This window comes from Peromyscus maniculatus, chromosome 4, assembly GCF_049852395.1.
Source record: "Peromyscus maniculatus bairdii isolate BWxNUB_F1_BW_parent chromosome 4, HU_Pman_BW_mat_3.1, whole genome shotgun sequence".
In the NCBI taxonomy this organism is placed as follows: Eukaryota; Metazoa; Chordata; class Mammalia; order Rodentia; family Cricetidae; genus Peromyscus; species Peromyscus maniculatus.
The window spans coordinates 86,177,725-86,200,332 of NC_134855.1; the positions used below are offsets into that span (position 1 = coordinate 86,177,725).

A 22,608-nucleotide genomic window follows, 5' to 3' on the forward strand; every position below is an offset into this window, starting at 1 on the left:
TCAGGAGGTTTGGCATAAGTCAAATGGTTATAGGTACCAATCCATTTGGCAAATTCCTACTACATGTTACTCTATATTCTAGAATGTAAATCTGTTCCTGGAAAGGTACTCTGTGAGGGAAGCTGTGGTGATATTTTATTTGTGCTGAAATGTGGTGATATTTTATTTGTATGCTAATAAATAAAGCTTTCCTGGAGATCAGAGGGAAAAGGCCAACCATTTTAAGTAAACAAAGAAGTCAGGCAGCAAACGCCCTTAATCCCTTAGCAGGCAGGATCTCTGTGTGGTCAAGACCACACTAGGGAACAGAGCCAAGCATGGTGACACACTCCTTTAATCCCAGTACCAGCAATAGAGACCTGGAGGTCTGTATAGACAGACAGACAGTGACAGAGCTGTGTAGGAAGAGGAAGTGAGGTAGCTGGGCTAAGAGCCAGTGAGAGGGCAGAAAAGCGAGGCATATAAGCCTGGGTAGACAGGAAGTTGCTCTCTTTGGAAGCTATGGAGTTGGTGAGGTGAGGTTAGCTGGTGGCTTTCCATACTTCCCTGACCTCTCTAAGGCTTTAACCCAAATTTCTGGCTCCGTGTTTTTTATTTAATAAGACTATTTAGAAATTTGTCTACAAGAAGCCCTTCCTTGTTAACAGGACTTAAGAAAGACTTATGGTTTGGTATCAGGAAAGACTAATAAGAGCCCTGGTTATAGCCTTTTCACTTGCTGGTTGACATTAGCCAAGTTACTTAAACTTCTGTACTTCAAATTTTCCATCTATACAAGAGGGATGAAATTGTACCTGTCAAGGACTTCTGTAACAATTAAATGAAACAAAGTATGGCGATGACTGATTTTGGTTTTACTGGTATTATTTTTATTATTGCCATCATGATCTTCAATTTTGCATATTAATTTGTATTCTTGAGACCCGAGACAAGAATCTTATCTTACCCTCTTAGCCTAGCCCCTTTCCCCAACCCCCACAGTATTGGGGATCAAATCTAGGACCCTGTACATGCTAGACAAAGTCTCTACTACTGGCCTACACCCATAGTCTCAGTACAGTGCCTCTTAAAAATATTTGTTCAGGTCTGAAGATGTAGCTTAATTGGTAGAATGCTTACTAAGCATTCATGAAACCCTGGAGTCCTTTCCCAGAATGGCATAAACTCTACAGGTGTGATGGCACATGCCTGTTTCTCAATCTGCAATTCAAATATTTAGGAGGATCAAAAGTTCAAGGTCATCCGGGGGAGTTTAAAAAAAGCAATCAATAGAAATACTTGTCCACAGTAACCAATCTGTTCTTTCTGTCACACAGAAAATGAGTATGTGTACACATACGTATCTGAAATGTCTCAGTTTTGTGCAACAGCTCGTACTGTACTTTGGTTTTGCTTGTTTTTAAACCATTGAATTAGTATTCGACTTGCAGTCTGATTTCTACCTTGTGGTAAAGCAGAGGCCACTGGGTGTGTCTGGCTCTGTCTGGACCCTCCCTACAGATCACTTGTTAAGAAAAAAGGAGTTACTTCAAATCAATTTTGCTCAGTATACAGAGCAAGAAGTTTCTTAAATTAGAGCAAAGTAGAAAGAAAATCTGGCCTGTGGAGTCACATAGAACAAGGCTGAATATTTTTTCTTTTTACATCCCAACTGCAGCTGTAACTGCCCCCTCCCCACCACAGACTCTTCCTCCTTTTCTCTTCAGAAAAGGGCAGGCCTCCCATGTATATCAATCAGCCATGGCATATCAAGTTGCATTGAAACTGTGCCCCTTCTCTCCTGTTAAGGCTGGATGAAGCAATCCAGTAGGAGGAAGTGTAGCTGGAGTTTTTCTGTATCCACCCAGGTCCTGCAGCTGCTCAGACCCAAGTAAACACACAGAGACTTATATTACTTATAAACTGTATGGCCATGGCAGGCTTCTTGCTATCTAGTTCTTATATCTTAAATTAACCCATTTCTATTAATCTGTAAGTTGCCACATGGCTCGTGGCTTACTGGTACTTTACATCTTGCTTCTTATGGTGGTGGCAGCAGCTGGCAGTGTCTCCTCACTCAGCCTTCCACTTCCCAGAATTCTTCTCTCTGCTTATCCCGCCTATACTATACTTCCTGCCTGGCTACTGGCCAATCAGCACTTTATTTATCAATCAATCAAAGCTACACATTGACAGCATACAGAAAGACATCCCTAGCACTTCCCCTTTTCTTTTTTTTCTAAAAGGAAGGTTTTTAAGTTTAACATAGTAAAATTACATATAACAAAACAATTATCAAGCAAGAATTATAGTTACAATCTCTAGTCTATTTATATTTGGCAAAATCAAAGAAAATACCCTATCTATCCTATATTTGTGAGTCTAAAGTTTTATATCAATCTTATCTCTTATAACCAAAGAAAATTATAACTATCTAGTCTTCAACTACATCAAAGACCTCAGAAGGATATAATACTACCTGAGAAATGGGAGAAGGACACAAGCAACTTTTGGGAGTCTTGCAAGAGTAGACAGAGACAGCTGGCAGCCTGGTCAGTCATCCAAAGTTCCTCTGTAAAATTGGGGCATCTGTCTTCAGCCCACAGGCCTAGAGTCTCTCAGTCACTTCTCTCTGTGTCCTGTAGAATGTCTGGCAGTTTCCTCTGCAAAGCAGAAACCTGAAGGACCATTTTGTCAAGCGAAGTTCAGTGGGTACTGCATGTCTAGTCGATTAAGCAGTCCAGGCAAGAACAGTTTCTTGCTCAAATGACTATTTTTGCCAAGAAGAAGATAAACTCCATATAGAGTGTCTTCGATGCCCATCCTCCTCTCTGAAGTAAATCAGTGATGCCAGGAGCAGACATGTCTCACTGACCAGAAAGTCTAAATTTTTAAAGCATTTTAAATGCCATATTCTGTAGGTCTTTGAAGTGTTTGAAGATTACCTACCGAATTGAATTATATCAATGTATACCTAGAAAACTTAACATGACTATAAGTTTGACTATCATAGAAGACTGATTATTAATTTGTATTTTTAAATTATCCATTTTAATCTAAATGGGTTACATAAATATAATACTTCAAACGAGAGTAGAAATATATATACAGTATAACAAAATTAAGTTTAAACTTGTATCAATAAACTAAAGTCATAGCAATATAAACATTTTTAAGCAAGTTGTTACTATCTATCCTATCATATCTATCTCCCCTTTTCTTTTTTAGAAAGAGATTGCATTTATAATCAACCTGCTTTAAATAAAAATATTGGTTTTGCTCTGTCCCATACCAGAGGGCTCTTCTGATATGGGACAGAAAAATCTCTCAACCTTTTATTTTAGCAATATGCTTGGGTTTAGAGAAGGAATGAGCCAATTTCATCTCCAAAGCCAGCTTGGTATATTTGGGATTTTGGGCGTAGCTTTTCTTACTTCTTCCTGCTTTATGAAGGTGCTGTATTCTTATAGGGACACAAACAAAATGTTAGGACTATAGGATAGTCTGTGAGGATGTATTGTTTGAGCCAGTTGCCTTGAAACCGTTCTGGATGTTGGATCATCTGGGCCATGGTGTCATCAGAGATCTTGCAGGGGGTCTTGGCTGGTCAAACCTGATATATCTTAATCTGGAACAAATCCATAGCCTCTTGCTTTCTGTGGAAATAAAAGCAGAGCCTCCTTTCCAAAGCAACATATCCTTAAATCCAAATTTTGAAGTCAAGGTACCTTTAAAATATACATATTGGTTTAACTGAGCAGTCTTTACAATCAAATGCCTTTCTGCAGTTAAAAATATCAAAGACAACACAATCCGGATTCTCTGTGTGATATCCATCTTTAAGTGGCTTATTTTTTATATTACGTTTGCTTTCTCTTTAAAGACTTTTTTTTTAAAACCATTTCTTTATATAACTGTATATATTTCTTTTTGTCTCTCTTGCAAGCCTATATACACTTTTGCACACATTGTAAACTATTCCATCTGAATCTGTCTTATTGTGAACCTCTTGCTTTAAATCGCAGCATTTCTAGGACTGAAAAGGAAGCTGTGGCTGTTGGCTCCACCCACCTCAGCTTTACAACATGGTAGAACTATGTTTATCACCAGCTTTGGAGAAAGGATGCTCACCGCAGGACTCTGGGAGGCAGTGGGTCTATGCCTTTATCAAAGCAGCCCAGAAACTTTTTTTTTTTTTTAAACTAGCAAGAACTATATCCACCACTCCACCACATAGCATAGTGCACAGCTTGGAGACACCTCTGTGTAACATGGCATAGGTCAAGCCTGCACGCCACAAACCTGCCATAGAGTAGCTCAAGCCCGCAGGCTGCCTCTAACTTGAGAGAGACAACTAGGAAGCTGTTTTTTAGCTCCATTTTTAGAATCTTTCTCAGGTTTTAGGTGGGAACTCTTGCCTCCACTTTCTGGCACCATTTGTAGCTGGAGTTTTCTCCAGTCCCACTTGGGCCCGCAGCCACTCAGACCCAAGTAAACACACAGAGACTTATATTACTTATAAACTGTATGGCCATGGCAGGCTTCTTGCTATCTAGTTCTTATATCTCAAATTAACCCATTTCTATAAATCTATACCTTGCCATGTGGCTTTTGGCTAACTGATATCTTTACATGTTATTTCTCATGGCGGTGGCAGCTGGCAGCATCTCCTGACTCAGCCTTCCTCTTCCCAGAATTCTCCTCTCTCTTTGTCCCACCTATACTTCCTTCCTGGCTACTGGCCAATCGGCACTTTATTTATCAATCAATCAATCAATCAATCAATCAATCAATCAATCAATCAGAGCAACACATTCACAGCATACAGAATGACATCCCCAGCAAGGAAGGGTTCCCAAAAGCAAGCAACAGAGTCAGAGACAGCCCCTGTTCCCACTGTCAGAAGTGTCACAAGAGGACCAAGCTACACAACTGTAACATATGTGCAGAGGGCCTAGGTCAGTCTCATGCAGGCTTCTGGTTGTCAGTTCAGTCTCTGTGAGCCCCTGTGAGCCTAGGTGATTCAGTGAGTTTTCTTGTGGTATCCTTGACCCCTCTGGCTCCTACAGTCCTTACTTTCTTTTTTTAGCATGATTCCCTGAGCATCAGCTCCACCTAATTTTTGGCTATAGGTCTTGGTATCTATTTCTATTAGTTGCTGAGTGAAGAAGCTTTTGATGACAATTGGACTAGGCATCCATCTACAAGTATAGCAGAATATCATTATGAATCATTTCATTGACTTTTTTTCCCCAGTCATGTTTGGTTCTATCCTAGGTCTCTAACCTTCCAGCCTCTGGGTCCTGGACCTCCAGGCAGTATAAGGTGTGGGCTCCCTCCCATGGTATAGGTCTCAAGCTGGAGCAATCATTGGTTGGCCACTCCCACAATTTCTACACCACCTTTACCCTAGCTCATCTTGTAGGCAGGACAAATTTTAGGTCAAAGGTTTTGTGGCTGGGTTGGTGTCCCAATCCCTCCACTGGAAATCTTGCCTGATAAAGCTGAAATTTTAACTTGGGAAAGTTGTTTACATTCTCTTGGCTTTACGTTCTTCATCTACAAATCAGACATTAGCAGTAGAGGAGTAGTTAATAGCACACATTTGAGCCATACTTTCTCCATTCCAAACAGTCTTTGAGCATAGTCTTCTGTGTTTCAGTGAAAGGGGGAGAACAAACTGTTGAAATTTGGCCGAGTGTATAGAAAGCACTCAATTCAGGTTAGCTGTTGTTGAGTATGAAAGGTGATAATTACTATGAAAAGTTGTTTTGAGAACAAATTAAAGTAGTATGAAGTCCACACCACAATGGTTAAGCATATATCAGGGTTTAATTATTTATAAGGATTAAATCCTTTTCTCGTTTTGAATTATTTGGCATTTCTTGTGCTACCTTATTATATAACTCTGACATGTCAAGGTATTTTTATCTGAATCTTATGTACCAGTCATGCCAGGGATATCAACATGTAGCATGACCCTACTCAAGCTAAAAATCAGGAAACTAGAGAGAAGTAACTTGGTTGAGTTTTCAATCAGTGGAAAAGTTAGGACTGGAATTGATTACCAATATAAGTGCCTTTCCCTACAATATCAAGATTTTGTTTTAAAAATAAATGAGTCAGCCTTAATATTTACTTATTATTATGACAGTTTGGAGTCGGTATATTTTTTATATCCCAGGATGTCCTCGAATTTGCTAATCATCCTGGCTGACCCCAAACTCAATGTTCTTCCTGCCTCACCTCCCAAATGTTGGGATTTTGATTAGTAGACTACCACAGTTAGCTTAACCATTTAATTACTTAATTAGTGCATGCTTGTGCAAAGTTACAGATTGTGTAGTGAGATTTTTGTTTGAGTATATAATGTACTTTAATCATATCCACCCCTGACACCCTAGTCTATCCCTTCTCCTCTCTCTAGTCCTCCTTTCTCAATATTCTGGCATTATTGTTTTTTTTTCCTTTAAAATTTAAAGGAAATTTTTATGGTAAGTTGGACCATTAAAAAGATTAGCCTCGCTGGGCGTTGGTGGCACACGCCTTTAATCCCAGCACTCGGGAGGCAGAGCCAGGCGGATCTCTGTGAGTTCGAGGCCAGCCTGGGCTACCAAGTGAGCTCCAGGAAAGGCGCAAAGCTACACAGAGAAACCCTGTCTCGAAAAACCAAAAAAAAAAAAAAAGATTAGCCTCATTCATAAGTGTCTGAGTCCATCAACAGACATAATCATTTCAGTTTTGTTAGAGTTGTAATTGTTTTAACTCATTCAAATTATCCATTTATAAATTTTAAGCATTTATAATTATTTTTGAACATCAATATTATAAAAGCCAACATATTGGACTTTGTAGATTATTTGCATTTTATTTACATTTTTATTACTTTGAAAAATTCTTTAGCTAGCTGCCTAGATTCTCTATGGTCTCTTTTAAGGTTTTTTTTTATTACTTCATGTGCATGCACATGCACACTCACATGTGTGTGTCTATGTGCCCATGAATGCAAATGCCTGTGGAGTCCAGAAGAAGGCACTAGACCTCTGGATCTGCAGTTACAGGTGGTTGTGCTCCACCTGATTTGGGTGCTAGGAACTTGAACTGGATTCTCTGCAAGAACATGCTTCTAACAACTGAGCTATCTCTCTAGCCCCATTCTCTCTATAATCTTTGGTTCCATTAATTAGCTTTATACATTAATGTGTTCAAAATTGTAAAATACCTTTTTTAGTAAACCAGATAGTTTTTCTCCCCCATCCCACCACATTAACTTTTGTCATTTAATTAATTAGCTTTGGATAAAGCAATCAGATGGGATATAGAGTGGTCAAAGCTATTTTGTATTGTTTTTAACTGTTACCTTCAGTGGCTAAAACTTCTTTGTAGGTAGTCGCAATATATTGAAATACAAATGCATGTTGATTTTATTTTTACCATAAAGTGTGTAGTCTATTGGAAAATAACTGTATCCTATTGAAATAGTGATATCCCAGAAGACTATGTCGGGCTTTTGAGAGAACACTCCTGTCCTGGAAGAGGCCTACATCAGTGATAAACAAGTCAAGGCCTACCTTGGGAGAGATTCTTGTGTCTAGGATATAATGTGTATTTTGGATGGGCAAAATATTAAAACATCCTCTGGAATTAGACTACTATGTAGGTTAGTGGTAGCATTTTCTAGGTACTACAGGGTCTTCTTTAGCCCTTACACTAATGAAAATTGACACTATAAAACAGGATATAAGGTCTGAGTAACCCCATCTGCAATTGTTCATTATTTAAAGAACCTTTAGAAGGATATAAGTCCGACCACTCATACCTAGTTGTACATCTAAACTGTAAAACTGCTTTTAACTCTGAGGACATGGCTTTAAAGGGCAGGATGGTGGGGTAGAGATGTTAGAAAAGTAGAGTGGTATCAGTTTCTTCTTTTTGAGAAAACCAGCATAAATTGAATACTATGAGGCAGAACTTCATGGCAAAGGGGTGATTTAGAGTTCTCAATGACAAAAACTGGTGACAGTGATTAATGGCTTGAAAACCATTCTGAAGAAAACTGACTAGGAAATTATTGTAGTACATGTTGAAAGACCCCCGGCTGAGATCTTTCTCCGGGAGAGACCCCAAACCCAAGGAACACACCGAAACCACAGATCAGATGCAAAAGCAAGAGGGTTTATTTAGACCAGGTACCTGGGGCGAAGTCTCTTGGAGGACTTGCGCCCTTTCCTAGGGCAAGGGGGACTTTTTATGGGATCCCAGGGGCAGAGGCGCGGTTACAGAAGCGAGAAGCATAGTTACAGGGTCCCTATTGGTTGTTTCAAAGAAGGCCAGGGTGAACTTGGGGTCATATGTGTGTGGCTGATTTGGCCTTGTCCAGGCCAGCTGCTTATTCCTCAAGGCCAGGGGCCCGCCATAAAATATCAACTGTCTTACTCCCAAGGCTGCTGACCACAGTTATCTCTCTCAAGGCTGGCCATAGCTATCTCTGTCAAGGCCGGGTAGCTGGCTATGGCTGTGAACTCCTGTTTTTCTGATTCCTGCAGAATGGCGTTTCTAAGGCCAAGTTATTGGGGGGGCATAACATCGGCCCAACGCCCCATATCCTCATAATGGAGCGGGGGTCTTTCATTCCCCCATTTTCTTTTGTACCAAATGAAATCTTTCATTTTAGGATGGAGAATAAGGGGTTAGCTCTATCTCTGACTGTCTGAGCCTCTGATATTGTTTGGTTAGGATCAAAGCCTGGGCAACAGAAACCTTATCCTTGATGAATTGCACCAATCTGTTGAGGATGTATGACCCAAACAATAAAATGAGCAGGAGGACGATTAGGGGGCCCATAATGGTGGAGACAAGGGTCATAAACCACGGTGACCTTTGGAACTATCTTTTAAATCATTTTTGTTGAGCATGGCTACTTGGAGCTGTCTGAATTGGCCGGTCTCCATAAGGGCTGCAGTCCCTGTATCTACCCCAGCAGCTATTTTGTTTATGGTAATTTTTTCCAGTAACAGGGCCAGCGTCAGGGAAACAGGCTCTCTGGTGATGTCCCTCCTTATGTCAGGAGGACTATTAGGGGGATCAAGGGGACCCCCGGGTGAGTCTTATCTTTAGTGGGTTTGGAGAGCGTTGAACTAGATGTCTCGGTGCCCTCAGCTTCGTCGGGTTCCTTGGCAGTCTTTACATGTGACGTGTGGACCCAAGCCGCTGTCCCGTCAACCTCGGCTCTAGGTTCCTGGATTGATGGCGTCGGACCTAGACAGAGTCCCCAATCTTGAATGGGTGAGGCATCACCGGGCGGTTCAGTTGCTCCCGGCAGGCAGGGGTTTTTGCACCGTCTTTTGCATCAATTGGAGGGCTAGTGGCAAAAGAGGAGATATCAGAGTAAAGGAAATTTACAATTGGTGGGGGAGCCCCATACATGATCTCGAACGGGGTTAGGCCATGAGGCCCAGGAGTGTTCCGGGCTCGGTAAAGGGCTAGGGGGAGTAGGAGCACCCAATCTCTAGTGCCAGTTGCAAGCGTTAATTTGGTTAAAGTCTCCTTAATGGTTTTATTTGCACGTTCTACCTGTCCTGAGCTCTGGGGGCTGTATGCACAATGAAGTTTCCAATCGATCCCCCGTAGCCTGGCCACCTCCTGACTTACCTGGGAGACGAAGGCGGGCCCATTGTCTGACCCCAATATCTGGGGTATTCCATACCTGGGAAAGATGTCATCTAGGAGTTTTTTGGTTACCACGTTAGCGGTCTTTTTTTCTTGGTAGGCAAGGCCTCTGTCCATCTATGATGTAAGCGTGTCGCTCGGGGCTTTATTTCGCCCCCATTTTCTTTGTTAGTTCCTGGTCCTCTGGGCTTCCGCCATCCGGAGGGCCTGGGTCAGCGCGATCAGCTCTGCCTTTTGGGCCGATGTTCCAGGTGGCAGTGGTGAGGTCCAAACTATCTCCGATTCGGTGGTGACGGCTGCTCCAGTCCTCCGTTCTCTTTCTTGGAGGAAGCTGTTCCCATCCATGAACCAGGCAGCAGGGTTGCGGGGTTGAGGGAGACAACTGGTCTGCACACCATTCGATCTGAGGGCTGCTGGACCAGAGCTTTTACCGCATGGGAGGATAACACAGTTAATGGCTGTCCCAAAGTCAGTTTCCCTGCATCCTTGAGCAAAACAGCAATGGCTACCACATGTAGACAGGGGGGCGGGCCATCCTGCAGCTACCGGGCTTTCATGGCCCCAGTCTCTGTATCAACATTTCTTTTGCAAAGCCTGAGTTCTCGTCCACGAACAGTTTAAAGGGCTAGGACTTGTAGGGGGCTCCCTTTGGGTCCTGTCCAGATGTCAGCTGAACCTTTTTTTTTTTTCTCGGTGGTCCTTTGATACCTCCTGTTACCTGTGGCCCCCTGGACCAAAGCTGTGCGGTCATTGAGAGAGCCTCCGGTATGGGTCAGGACTGAATGTTGAGCCCCGGTGTCCACTAGGAAGGTCACTGGCTGCCCCCTAATCTTGAGAGTTATCCTAGGTCGGGGGGAGGGGGTCTCCTGGCCTTGACCTCCCCAATCTTCCAGATTGAGGACCCTTGGCTTAGGTCTCCGAGACCCTTGAGGCTTTTTTTGATCAGTCACGAGCCCAATGTCCTCTCTGTTTACAGTAAGCACTTTGTCTTTGTCAAGCAGTGTTCTTTTTTTGATCTCCCGTCCTAACTTCCTAACTCCCTCTCTGACCTGTCCCTGAGACATTACAGTGGCCAGGACTTTTTTGTTTGTTTTTCCTCTCCCTCCGTGTCTCTCTAAGTCCTTTTTTTAAAAACGCGCTGCCGGCGTCTCTTTCTGGTAACCTGAGCCCAATCGGTAGGGGGTTAGAGCCCCTGGAGACCCGCTAAGAGCAACTGGCCAGAGATGTAGGTGTTCCCTACCTTCGCTGCTTTGTCCCGCCTTCCTCGTAGGCGACCGGCAATTGGGGAGGAAGCAGGAACTCATCCTCCGCTGTTTGGGGGCCGCTGCAGGAGCCGCCGGTCCCTCCGGCGCTGTCGGGGGGGTTGTAACACTCGGGGCGGGGTGACTCGGCGTCCATGGGTGACGCCGCCCCCTAGTCACCTTCCCCATATTGGGCCGGAGCCGGTCGTGGCACATCGCTGTGGGTCGCCGGCCAGGGGGCGGTCCCTCGCCGACCCCATCCCCGGCCCCGCCTGCGTGTCCCTGCCACATCCCGTGTCCGCCTGCGCCGCCGCTGCCGACTGTGCCGCTCGGCCGCCCATCGCGCTATCCACCGCCCCTCCGAGCGAGCGGCTGTGGGGCGTTGCCGGGACCGAGGCCGCCTGCGCCGCCGCTGGCTCCCCGCCGCCCGGGTCCGGCTGGTCGCCGGCCCCGCCCCTGGCCCCGCCTGTGTCGCCGCGGGCCTCCGCCGCCCGGGTCCGGCTGGTCGCCGGCCCCGCCCCTGGCCCCGCCTGTGCCGCCGCGGGCCTCCGCCGCCCGGGTCCCGGCCAGCCGCGCCGGGGGCCGCCGCGCGCGCGCGCGCGCGCCGCCGGAGGGCAGGTCCGAGCCCGAGTAGGCGCGGGTGCGGCCGTTGGCGGCGGGGCCACTCTGCTTGGTGCCCATGTCCGCGCCGCCCCGGGCCTCCGCGATCAGATTCCCCTGGTCTGCACCAGCTCCAAGTCCGCTGTTAGGCGCCACGCGGAAAACCACGGCCCGGCGGGGCGGACTCCTCCGCCCGCACGGGAGACATGGACAGCCGGGGAGAGCGGGGAGTGAGGGGAGCCCCCCCCAGCGCCGTCCCGGACCCCCGCGACCGCGCCGCGGCCGCGCGGACGGGAGGAGGCGCGGGGAGCTCCGGCACCCGCCGCCGCCACCGCCATCACCGCTGACGGCCTGCGGGGACTGGGCAGGGGGCGTCCCGGCGCCCTAGCTTCCCGGCAGCCCCGCCTGCGCGTTTCCTTTTCCCGCACCCGCCTGCAAGCCTGCCCGCGCGCCCGCCTGCGCCGGAGCAGCGGCCCGCGGGGAGAGGAAAAGACTTGCTGGTGTGGGGTTAGGGAGGAACAGGGAGTGGGAGGGATCCGCCGATCTGGCTTCCTCGGCTCCGGGATTCGGCGAGCGCTGCTGCCGCCGGGGGGCTGAGGGGAAGAGAAACGGCTTAACCCATGGGGGAGGTTCTGTTGTCAGGAGTCTCCACATGGCAATGTATGGGACCTGGTCCGGGTGGCCATGGGGACTGGAAGCAAAAACTTTTTTTTTCCACCTGTGAAATAAGACTGAGGTTAAAGGTTTCCTGACGAGGCCATCCTACATCCATTTTAACCCAATCGGCCTCGCAAAGAGTGATCTATTTTTTTTTTTTCTTGATTACGACTCCTTTGTTGTTGGCTCGTGTCTTTCTTTACGTCTGACCAGTGTTTAAGCATGAGGCTCAAGGGGGTGATGACAGTCTGTCCTATGGCTGTTTTTAAGAGGAGAACGGTTAAACAGAAAACAAAAAAAAAACGACAGACCAATATAAATAAGACTAAAACTCGCTGCGCGGCTTCGGTTCCAAACCGAAAGCAAAACCAGAAAAACCGTGCCCCCAGAGGGGTCTTCAGACCGTGCCACAGAGGGCACTTCAGATGAACCGTGGAACGTCTTCCAGGTTCCCAGATTCCCCTAGGACGTCTCCCAGGGTTCAGTGGCGAAGTCCAGACCCGTCGGTCCCCCCTTTCAGATCCACTGACACAGACAGATTATCAGACGCAGGCGCGGAGACAAACAAACAACATTTAACACTCAGACAAACAGACAACCCTCAGACTGGACAGGGATGACATAAATCAAGGCCGGCCGGCTTACCTCCTGATGGTGGGTCGGTGGTCCCAGGGAGGGGTCTCAATCCCCGTACGGGCCACCAAATGAAAGACCCCCGGCTGAGATCTTTCTCCGGGAGAGACCCCAAACCCAAGGAACACACCGAAACCACAGATCAGATGCAAAAGCAAGAGGGTTTATTTAGACCAGGTACCTGGGGCGAAGTCTCTTGGAGGACTTGCGCCCTTTCCTAGGGCAAGGGGGACTTTTTATGGGATCCCAGGGGCAGAGGCGCGGTTACAGAAGCGAGAAGCATAGTTACAGGGTCCCTATTGGTTGTTTCAAAGAAGGCCAGGGTGAACTTGGGGTCATATGTGTGTGGCTGATTTGGCCTTGTCCAGGCCAGCTGCTTATTCCTCAAGGCCAGGGGCCCGCCATAAAATATCAACTGTCTTACTCCCAAGGCTGCTGACCACAGTTATCTCTCTCAAGGCTGGCCATAGCTATCTCTGTCAAGGCCGGGTAGCTGGCTATGGCTGTGAACTCCTGTTTTTCTGATTCCTGCAGAATGGCGTTTCTAAGGCCAAGTTATTGGGGGGGCATAACATCGGCCCAACGCCCCATATCCTCATAATGGAGCGGGGGTCTTTCAATGTTATAAGAGGAAGACCATCTGGAGTTATTTCAGAAAACAAAGAAGAAAAATATACGTATATATACACCCATGTGTGCACGCATGCGATTACTTATATATAAATAAGTCTCTACATATAGATCTGATAGTTATGTAAACAAAATTTCCCAAAACAGGCCTGATTTTATTTTTAAGAGTGGTTTATTGGTTGAGGAGATAGTACTGTCCATAAGGTGCACTGTGCAAACATCCGGGCCTAAGTATGATTTCCCAGACCTTGAAATAGCCACTCTTGCTGGGCAGTGGGGGCACACACCTTTAATCCCAGCACTTGGGAGGCAGAGGCTGGCAGATTTCTGGAAGTTCGAGGTCAGCCTGGTGTACAAAGCAAGTTTCAGGACAGCCAGAGCTGTTACACAGAGAAACCCTATCTCAAAAAAATTGAGAAAAAACAAAAGCCACTTGTGGGGGCTGGAGAGATGGTTCAATAGTTCCAGAGGACTAGGGTTCAATTCCTAGCACCACGTGGCAGCTTACAACTGTCTGTAACTCCAAATCTAGAGGCTCTGACATTCTTAACACAAATACATAGGTAGGTAAAACACCAATCAGTGCTCATAAAAATAAATAAATAATTAATTAAAAAAAAAAGTCCATGTCTCAAACAAATGAAGCCACTCATGGTAGAGTGTGCTTATAAATCCAGTGCTAGGGAAGCAGAGATAGGACCTAAAAAAGCAAGGTGGGGCCAGTGAGTTGGCTCAGTAGGTAAAGGTTCTTGCCTGTAAGCCTGATGGCCTAAGTTTGATCCCCAGATCCCACAGTGGAAGGGATAAACCATCTCCTGAAAGTTTTCCTCTGACCTACACATGTGTACAGTGGCATGCATGTGCCCACACTTCACACACATGCATTATGTGAGCACTTGCGCACTCGTGTGCTTTTGCATGCATGCACACATGTACATACACACATACACAACCACCACCATGCAGTTCTTGTTAGCTGTATAGCAAGCATCTGTAAAAATGTATTAGAGTAATCAAGGAATAAGAGCTAGTTAATGAAAAAGTCTTAATACCAAGACAGAAAATTGCTTTTAGAGGGACAGTGTTAAAATGTTGAGAGTTTTTGAGTGAAGGAGGCAGCTGTCTTCTATCCAGTGGAATTTAGACAAGCACTCACGAAAGCACATAGCCTGTGATTTTGTTCTAAAGTGCAAAAACTTTGTTCCTGCCTACATATTATTTCATTTAAGGTACTGGAATTAGTCTGAGAGAAAATTGCCCTTATTGGCCTGTATGCTCAGACAGGTAGGTCTTAGGGAAAGGGAGCCTGGATAAGAGTAGATCAATGGAGGATGTGTAAATGTATCTGATTACTAATAACTAAGGAGAGAGGACAATGAACAGTGATTGAGTGTAGAATCCTAGAGAAGTCTAGTTTGAGAAGTTTCTCAACCAATGCCTGGCTTAACTGATGAGTAGCAAGTCATGTGGCATTCAGCTTGTATTTTCCTGGCCGTACCTTCTTCATTTTCTCTCCTGAGGAAGTGCCCTGACACATTGACTCTAGCGACAGCAAGGCAGTTGAGTAATCTGGGATCTGAACATGGTTTTGTTTTATATCCCAGCAGCTGTAAAATCAATGAAGAAAACTCTAGATTCTTTTTTTTTTCCTCTAAGGAAAGTAAATAGCTTCTTTACATTTCTTTAGTATAGCTATAAATTAAAATTTTAAGGATTGTTTCATTCTCATCCTTTATTTTCATCAAGAATCTAAAATGTTTCTTTTAAAAAAAACTATAAAAGAATAAATAACTGTAAAAAGAAATTTATAATTCTCTTGAGCTACTGCGAGTAGCTCACAGTGATGACAAAATTTATGTATAGGAAAGTTGCTATCAATTGCTGAAGTTTAGTCTATGAAACTAGAGTTTTGTTATCAACCAATTATTTGTATTCCTGCAGAATGACTTACATGTTGTACCAGTGCTTTCTTTTATCCTAGAGTTACTTAAATATGATATTGTCACTTGTGGTATATGTCATATAAGAGAAGTTACATTCATATTTAATTTAGTCAGCCTTTTTTCAGTTATGTGATTTGGGTATTTCTATTAAGTGTTGCTCTTTGTTTAAATAAAACCCCACAGGAATTAAATCAGCAAATAGAAAAAACAAAAGAAATGAAAGAGCGTGAAAAAAGAAAGATAATTGCTGAAGAAAAGCACAAGGAATGGGTTCAGAAGAAAAATGAACAGGTAAGAAGAAAAACAAAAGCAAGTATATACTTCGCATCTTTACAGAGTCTTTCTTTCTCCCCCATTATCTAAGACTGTTTATCTGTTGCTTTTTGTTTTTGTTTTGTTGGTTTTTTTCTACTTTCATAGACACTTATCAAGTGTCTGTCTTCTGCCCTTTGCCTTCTCCTCTTCCTGTGGCTTCCACTAGTGTCTGCCTGCCATCACTAAGTCTGACTTTAGTGGAATTAATGAAATATCAGTGTCTTGGAGCAACCAATGACAAGGTGCCTTTGGCCCTTCATAGAACTAGAGTTGGACTTCGTTTGTACCACCAGCTCCTGAATAATAACTCGGAGACTTCTTATTCAGTATGAAATCTTAGCCTTTGCTTAGGCTTGTTCCCAACTAGCTTAAAATTTAAATTAACCCATTTATATTAATCTACATTCTGCCACATGGCTCATTACCTCTCCCCAGTACCATACATCTGACTTCCTCTGCGTCTGGCCAGCGTATCTTCTGCACCTCCAATTCTTTCCCAGAGTTCCCATTTCTCCCCAGAAGTCCCACCTATCTTCTCCTGCCTAGCTATTGGCTCTACATCTCTTTATTAAAACAAGCAGAAAGTGCCTTCGGCAGGTGAGGTTAAACAAACATCTTCACACAGTGTACAAAAAGATTATACCAGCAAAGAACCTTTCTTCTAGCTTCTTTATATTTCTTACTATTTTTCTCCTCTACCACTGAGGCATAATCAGAATTCTTGTTGCTAAACATCTCCTTTTTATGATTGCTTCTGAGTAGTCTCATTGCCTCTTGAACACCATTGTTTCCTCCCCTGCTCTAGAACATAAGTCTTTTGTCCAGTTCTGCAGCATCTTTCTTTTTTTTTTTGTGGTGCAGGTCAGTACCATAAATGAGTTACCCAGAAATGACACAGAGTGAATAGCGTCATCTTCTGTCCCTGCCGGATTATTCTTGCTGAAGTCTGAATGCTGTTCACTAGTTTTCATGTCTCCTCTCTGTCTTCTGAATGAGATTTTTAGGCCTCCAGCCTGGCCGGCTAATGCACTGCACTGTGTTCTCTGATCCAAACTTCCCCTTAAGCATTTCTCCCACATGTGCTTCCCTTAATCTATGATGTACCATTGCTGGGCTTCTCTTGGAGAGCACATGAGATAGCCACAGCCCATCTTCTTCTAGTATAGTTTTACTGAAAAGTTTTGAGAGAAAAAATGACTTATATGAAAGCAAACACAGATAGGAAATAGAGTATTATTTTTCACAATGGTGAGGATTTAACTGATGGACTCACATATGCTAGGAAAGTCTTCTTACTTTCCATTATAAATTTTGTAATTTTAAGATACAAGTAGCTTTTTTTTTTTTTTTTTTTTTTTTTTTTAAGAAATTTAGTCTAGAGCTTTGGCTGTGATTTCTAGCCTCCAGGAATATATACCCCTGACAAATTTTTGAGAATGCATCATTTCTTACTGTTTTTCATTTCCTGGTTTTTTGTTTTTTTTTTTTAAGTGCACATGTGCTCCTACATACACACACACATGCACACACACACACACACACACACACACACACACACACACACACAGAGCTAAAAGGAGGTCATCAGAACCCTTAAACATGGAGTGACATGCCTTATATAGGTGCTGGAAACTGAACTCTGGCCTTCAGAAATAGTAACAAAAGCTCTTAACTGCTGAGACATCTCTAGGCCCCTTGGTTTTATTGTTGTGTTTGTTTTTAAATGCTTACAACAGACTTTATTGAGTTCACTTTGTTTTTTCCATTTATTCACTTTTTGACAATTTCATACATGATAACCCATTCTGACCACACTCATCTCTCTCCCCTCTTTTATCCTTTCCTACCCTCATCAGCTCTCCCTCCACTGAATTCCCATCCCTCTTTCATGTCTTTTTATTTTGTTTTTGCTTTGTGACCCACTGGGTTTGACAAGGGTCACGCATGGGGTTGAGTAGGACACCATCCTTTGAAGCATGCGTAGCTAGCCAGTTGCTATCATTGAAATAATGATTCCATCTCTTCTGGCATCTTTTGATTGCTCTTAGTTCCCCTGAGCAGGGCGGGACAGGCCTTATGAACCATGCCCTCATCTATTATTGGTTTTGTCTTGTATGGACTGTATGTAGGCAAGCACCACTGCTGTGAGTTGATGCACATCACAGATGTGCCGTGCTCATAAGACAGCATTTCATAGCCCTCCTAACTGTGGTTCATCTCTTATATCCTTTTCACCCCTTCTAGCTCAGTGTTCCCTGTGCATATACATGAATGTCTCATTTAATACTGAGCACTCACAGTCATGTGTTCTCAGCACTGACTAGTGACTAGTACCTTAACTGCTGTTAGCTACAAAGAGAAACTTTTTTGATGAAGGCTGAAGACAGCACTAGCACATCATTATGAACATAAATATTTAAGAGGCAGTTTGACAACATGTCCAGTTAATAATACAGAAGTCATAGGTTCATCCCCAGTGCCTATGAACTTCCCAACCATGGGCCTTTGACAAGGTCCACAGCTCTCTCTTATGGAGCTGGCCTCAGATACAGAACAAAATAAATTGGTTACCCATATAACAGTTGTGTCACTACCAAACTAGTAGGCACCTCTTACCTGACAAGTTAGTAATATAGTATGTCAAGTCTAACACTCGGGAGACCATTACTGACTTGTCTACCCCAGTTGCTCGCATAGCAGCTATGCACTATGAAGCTTAGACAGCAGGGAGGACACGTCTTCCTCGGCTCCAATGTGGTTTCTTGGTATTCTGCAACCAAAGTGTATGGTGTCTTCAGCAATAGGGTCTTAATATCCTACTGTGGTGGGCATAATCTATATAGTCCGAAGGCCTCTGGGGCCTTCCCAAAAGGCATCTCATGCCTGGTATTAGGGTTTTCTTTGAATAACCCAAGGCTTCTAGGATCAGCACATTCTGCCTATGCAGAGTACATCATCAAGGTAGACTCTCCCTTGATATGTTAGAAATTCATTCATATGAATCTGTTCAATTCACATCATTGTTAGTGACTTTGCTATATATTCTCCCTGTGTATGTATGTATTTGCCAGAAAAGCCTTTTTATGTTATATACATATTTATTTTTAAGATCCTTTAAAACATGAATTATTTTATCTATTATTAGATTTAGCATAATAAATTTTGAATAAATATTTTCCCTTCTTTTGTATGTGTATATATTGTGTTATATGTATATAAATCCCTGGGCCTCATGCATGCTAAGCAAATGCTCTACCATCCAGTTACATTCCCAGCTCTCCTTTTATTTTTTGTTATTATTTTTTTTTTTTAAAAAAATAGGCCCTAATTGCCGGGCGTTGGTGGCGCACGCCTTTAATCCCAGCACTCGGGAGGCAGAGCCAGGCGGATCTCTGTGAGTTCGAGGCCAGCCTGGGCTACCAAGTGAGCTCCAGGAAAGGCGCAAAGCTACACAGAGAAACCCTGTCTCGAAAAAACCAAAAAAAAAAAAAAAAATAGGCCCTAATAATTGAACCCAGGGCTTTGTGTTAAGCTAACACTGAACCACTGAGCTGTATACTCTTAGCCCCTATTTCAATTTTAATACATACTTGTGTTGGATCATATATCAGAAAGTTTTAAAGTACGGAACTGGGGGTGTATTTCAGTAATGGAACACTTGCCTGAGTATGCAGACCCTGAGTTAGCTCTTCAACAACAAGCAACTGAGAGAGAGAAAGAGGTGGGGGAGAGAGAGGAGAGAGAATAAATCAACAAAACGTTATCGTAAATTTGTCTTGTAATTTTATGTTAGGAATGGTGCTGCTTCATTGTTAAAAAACTACTTTTATGAATTGAAGCAAGTATTTAAATTGTAGGACAAAGATTTAAAATGTTTAATTACAATTCTGTCTTTATTATTAAATTTAATGTCCAGTTATAGCACTAAAAGGACCAGTAGTTGCAGGTGGATGTGATTATAAAAAGGAATTAGATGTGTATATCTGCACATTTCTTCCTTCAGAAGTCAATTGTAGATTTTGTTTGCTTGCTTCTTCCATAATATAACAAAATAGTGTTCTCTGTGAATAAATGCCAAGATCAAAATAAGTATGTGACTATAACAAAACTTTGGGTGATACGTTTTAGAAGTTTATAACCATCAATCAGAATAATTCTACCTGTGCAGAATGCTATGTTTTCTCATCTAAAAGCCTCTCTTATCTTCAACTCCATTAAACTAATATTGCCATGCCAATCATGCATAGTTATTATTTGTCTAAGAACAGAAGATAATACTGACAGATCAATGATATATTTGCTGTTTTAATTCATGGTGGAAGATCTAATCCAATTATTGGGGGAAAATAATTCTTTTTATTTATTTTTTTTGTTTTGTTTTGTTTTGGTGGAGAGCAGGGGGAAGAAGTAGCTTGCCCTGATAAAATTGCTGTTCCAGAAGGTTGAGAACTGTTTAAACCCTGAAAAATTGAATTTAACTATTTTTCTTTAGCAAACTTGTGCCTGTTAAGGAATAATTGATTGCTGTTTTCTTTTTCTCTTCTCCTCCTCCTCTTCCTTCACCTTCTCCCTTTTCACTGTCTTCTCCTCCTTCTTCTTTCTTCTTCTTTTTTTCTTTTAAACTACTGAGTTTCTTTTTCCAGCCTTCCCTACAGTTACCTCTGTTTGGAAAGACACTCTCCACTCCTGCTTCTTTTCCAGTCTGGCATCTAGGATTTGCTCCTCTGTTTACATTTCGTGGTGTGTGGTCCTCTGCTGCCTCGGCTTCGGGCTCTTTCAGCCCTAGCCGCGGCCACCTCTGTCGTCTCCACTGTGCTCTATCAGAAAATCAGACCAAAAGAATTTATGTATCCATTAGCAAAGCTGGTTCCTTATAACTGTAAATTGTTCAGTCCTTTTTAAACACAGGGTGTATCTCATCCAGAACTTTGATATTTGTGTTGTCATGCTAGTTCTTTTTCTAGACTCGGTTTTTAGTGTTAATACGTATTTTGTGAGAAAGGCCTTTATTTTCAGTAATTTAAAGTTACTTAAAAATAGAATGAGCTTTAACTCTCAAACGCAAGTGGTATTTTGTGTGAATTCCAGCTGCAGCTCAGCGAGGTCTGTGACTGATGGTGCTGCTATCAGTGTGTCCTTCAAGATGTCAGCTGATGTTTGCTCACCCTTTCTTCTGTGAGGGGCAGGCACTGTTAGAGGAAGCAGAGTTCACAGCCAGAAAGTCATAGGCAGTCTCATTGTTTTCTTCTGTAAGCCGAAGTGTGTGCCTGCTTATGTAGGAATTGGTGTGCTAGAAAACTCTGAAGCCACTTAGTGGCCTTTGCTCTCTGGATAGAAAAGCACCTGCTCTTTTCCTCTGCTGTGCACAGGCCTTCTGTTCTCTCTTTAGGTCCTGGGGACAGCCTGTCAAATTTTAAAAATGGATGTATGCTTAGATTCCTTCCCTCCAAACTTGTGATTAGCATGTTAATTCTGAGTTCTGGATTCATTGTGTCATTTTTCTGCGTGCCTATAAAGAACTTGATCATGTCTAGTTCTCACTACTGACACTCCCCTGCAGTCTAGCTGGTGTCCTGTATCACTGGGCTACAATTGGCATATACTATATCAGTTGTAAGATTGTGAAGCTTGATAACCTTCTATACCAGTGCAAGCAACCGAGCAGCACTACAACCAGGTGATAAGAGCATTGCTGTCATTCCAGAAAGTTCTCTATGTCCACTTACACTCAGCACTCTGCTCCTTACCCCAAGCTGGCCCCAGCAACAAGACAACAAAGTTATCCTGTTCTGGAAATTAGATTTGCCTTTTCTAGAATTTCTTTAAATAAAACAATAGGGTATATACACCTTTGAGTTTATTTTCTTTTGTTTTTAATTTTATCATAGTATTTTATATATTCTTGATCCCTTTTTATTGTTCTGATATCCCATGGAATAGCACAAATTGCTTATTCATTCACTAGCTAATAGGAAATTGAGTTGTTTTCAGTTTGTACTTACACACAAATGATGTTTGTGTCCATTTGTCTTAGGCAAACGCTTCAGAGCTCAGTTTCACAGAATCTAGGCTACATGGAAACTGTGTTTTAACTCTCTGGGAATCACCAAACTTTTTCTAAAGTGCTTGTACCATTTTATGTTCCCATTATTAACACATGAAAGTTCGAATTGATCTATGCCTTTGTCAGACTTGATCTTCTCAGTCATTTTGGTTTTAGTGTGTAGTGATTTGCCATTGCTGTTTTTGTTACCCAGAGATGTACTGGTGTTTAGCATCTTTTTTTTTTCCTTTTGGTTTTTCCGAGACAGGGTCTCTCTGTGTAGCTTTGCAGCCTGTCCTCAGGCTGGTCTCGAACTCACAGAGATCTGCTTGTCTCTGCCTCCCGAGTGCTGTGATTAAAGGCATGCACCACCACTGCCCAGCCTAGCGTCTTTTCTTATTATATTAGTCTCACTGGGAGACTTATCTTCCTAGTCTAGCTAGGTGTTTTTTAAAAATGGAAGTTAATTTTCTTATGGCTTGGAAGCCTAGAAATCAAAAGGAAAGGATGTGCAGGTTTGGACTGTTCATTATGTGTCTCCTTGGTTTGCAGAAGAAAACAACTGTGTTTCTGTTCCTTGCATGGCTTTCTATCTGCTCGCACCCGAATGTCATTTCCTTTTCCGGTAAGGACACCAGAACTGTAGGAAACAGAGTCCACCATTATGACTTCATTTCTGTTCTGTTACCTTAAATGTAATCATGTTGGGAACAGCAGCACAGAAATGGAGTGGAACAGAATTGGGTCAATGATACATTTTGACAATGTTTGTTTTGTAGTTGACTTTTTTGTTTTGTTTGGTGTATCTTTTGCCTATTTTTGGAAGGTGTTAAGAAGTTGTTATTCATGCAAAAATTTGGCTGACTGACCTAGCTTATACTTAGCATGAACAAAGGCC

General features: G+C 43.2%; 3 protein-coding genes across 4 annotated transcripts in view; 1 reads left to right on the forward strand and 2 right to left on the reverse strand.

Moving 5' to 3' along the window:
* The window catches only part of Ccdc34 (coiled-coil domain containing 34), a 75,640-nt gene that overhangs the window by 5,294 nt on the left and 47,738 nt on the right, over positions 1 to 22,608 (forward strand). For both annotated transcript variants that reach the window (XM_042275885.2, XM_006980816.4), the window contains exon 3: positions 15,536 to 15,643. In XM_042275885.2, the coding sequence (XP_042131819.1) occupies positions 15,536 to 15,643 (108 nt within the window). The remainder of the gene's footprint in view (positions 1 to 15,535; positions 15,644 to 22,608) is intronic.
* Positions 9,088 to 14,221, reverse strand: LOC143272805 (uncharacterized). The gene is made up of 3 exons (XM_076568754.1): positions 14,163 to 14,221; positions 11,070 to 11,588; positions 9,088 to 9,340 (listed from the first exon to the last, which is right to left on the reverse strand). Exons 1-3 carry the CDS (start codon positions 14,219 to 14,221, stop codon positions 9,238 to 9,240), a joined length of 681 nt encoding a protein of 226 aa, XP_076424869.1. The 3' UTR covers positions 9,088 to 9,237.
* On the reverse strand, positions 9,671 to 11,063 carry LOC143272946 (uncharacterized). Its single transcript, XM_076570256.1, has 2 exons — positions 10,889 to 11,063; positions 9,671 to 10,072 (listed from the first exon to the last, which is right to left on the reverse strand). Exons 1-2 carry the CDS (start codon positions 11,044 to 11,046, stop codon positions 9,817 to 9,819), a joined length of 414 nt encoding a protein of 137 aa, XP_076426371.1. The 5' UTR covers positions 11,047 to 11,063; the 3' UTR covers positions 9,671 to 9,816.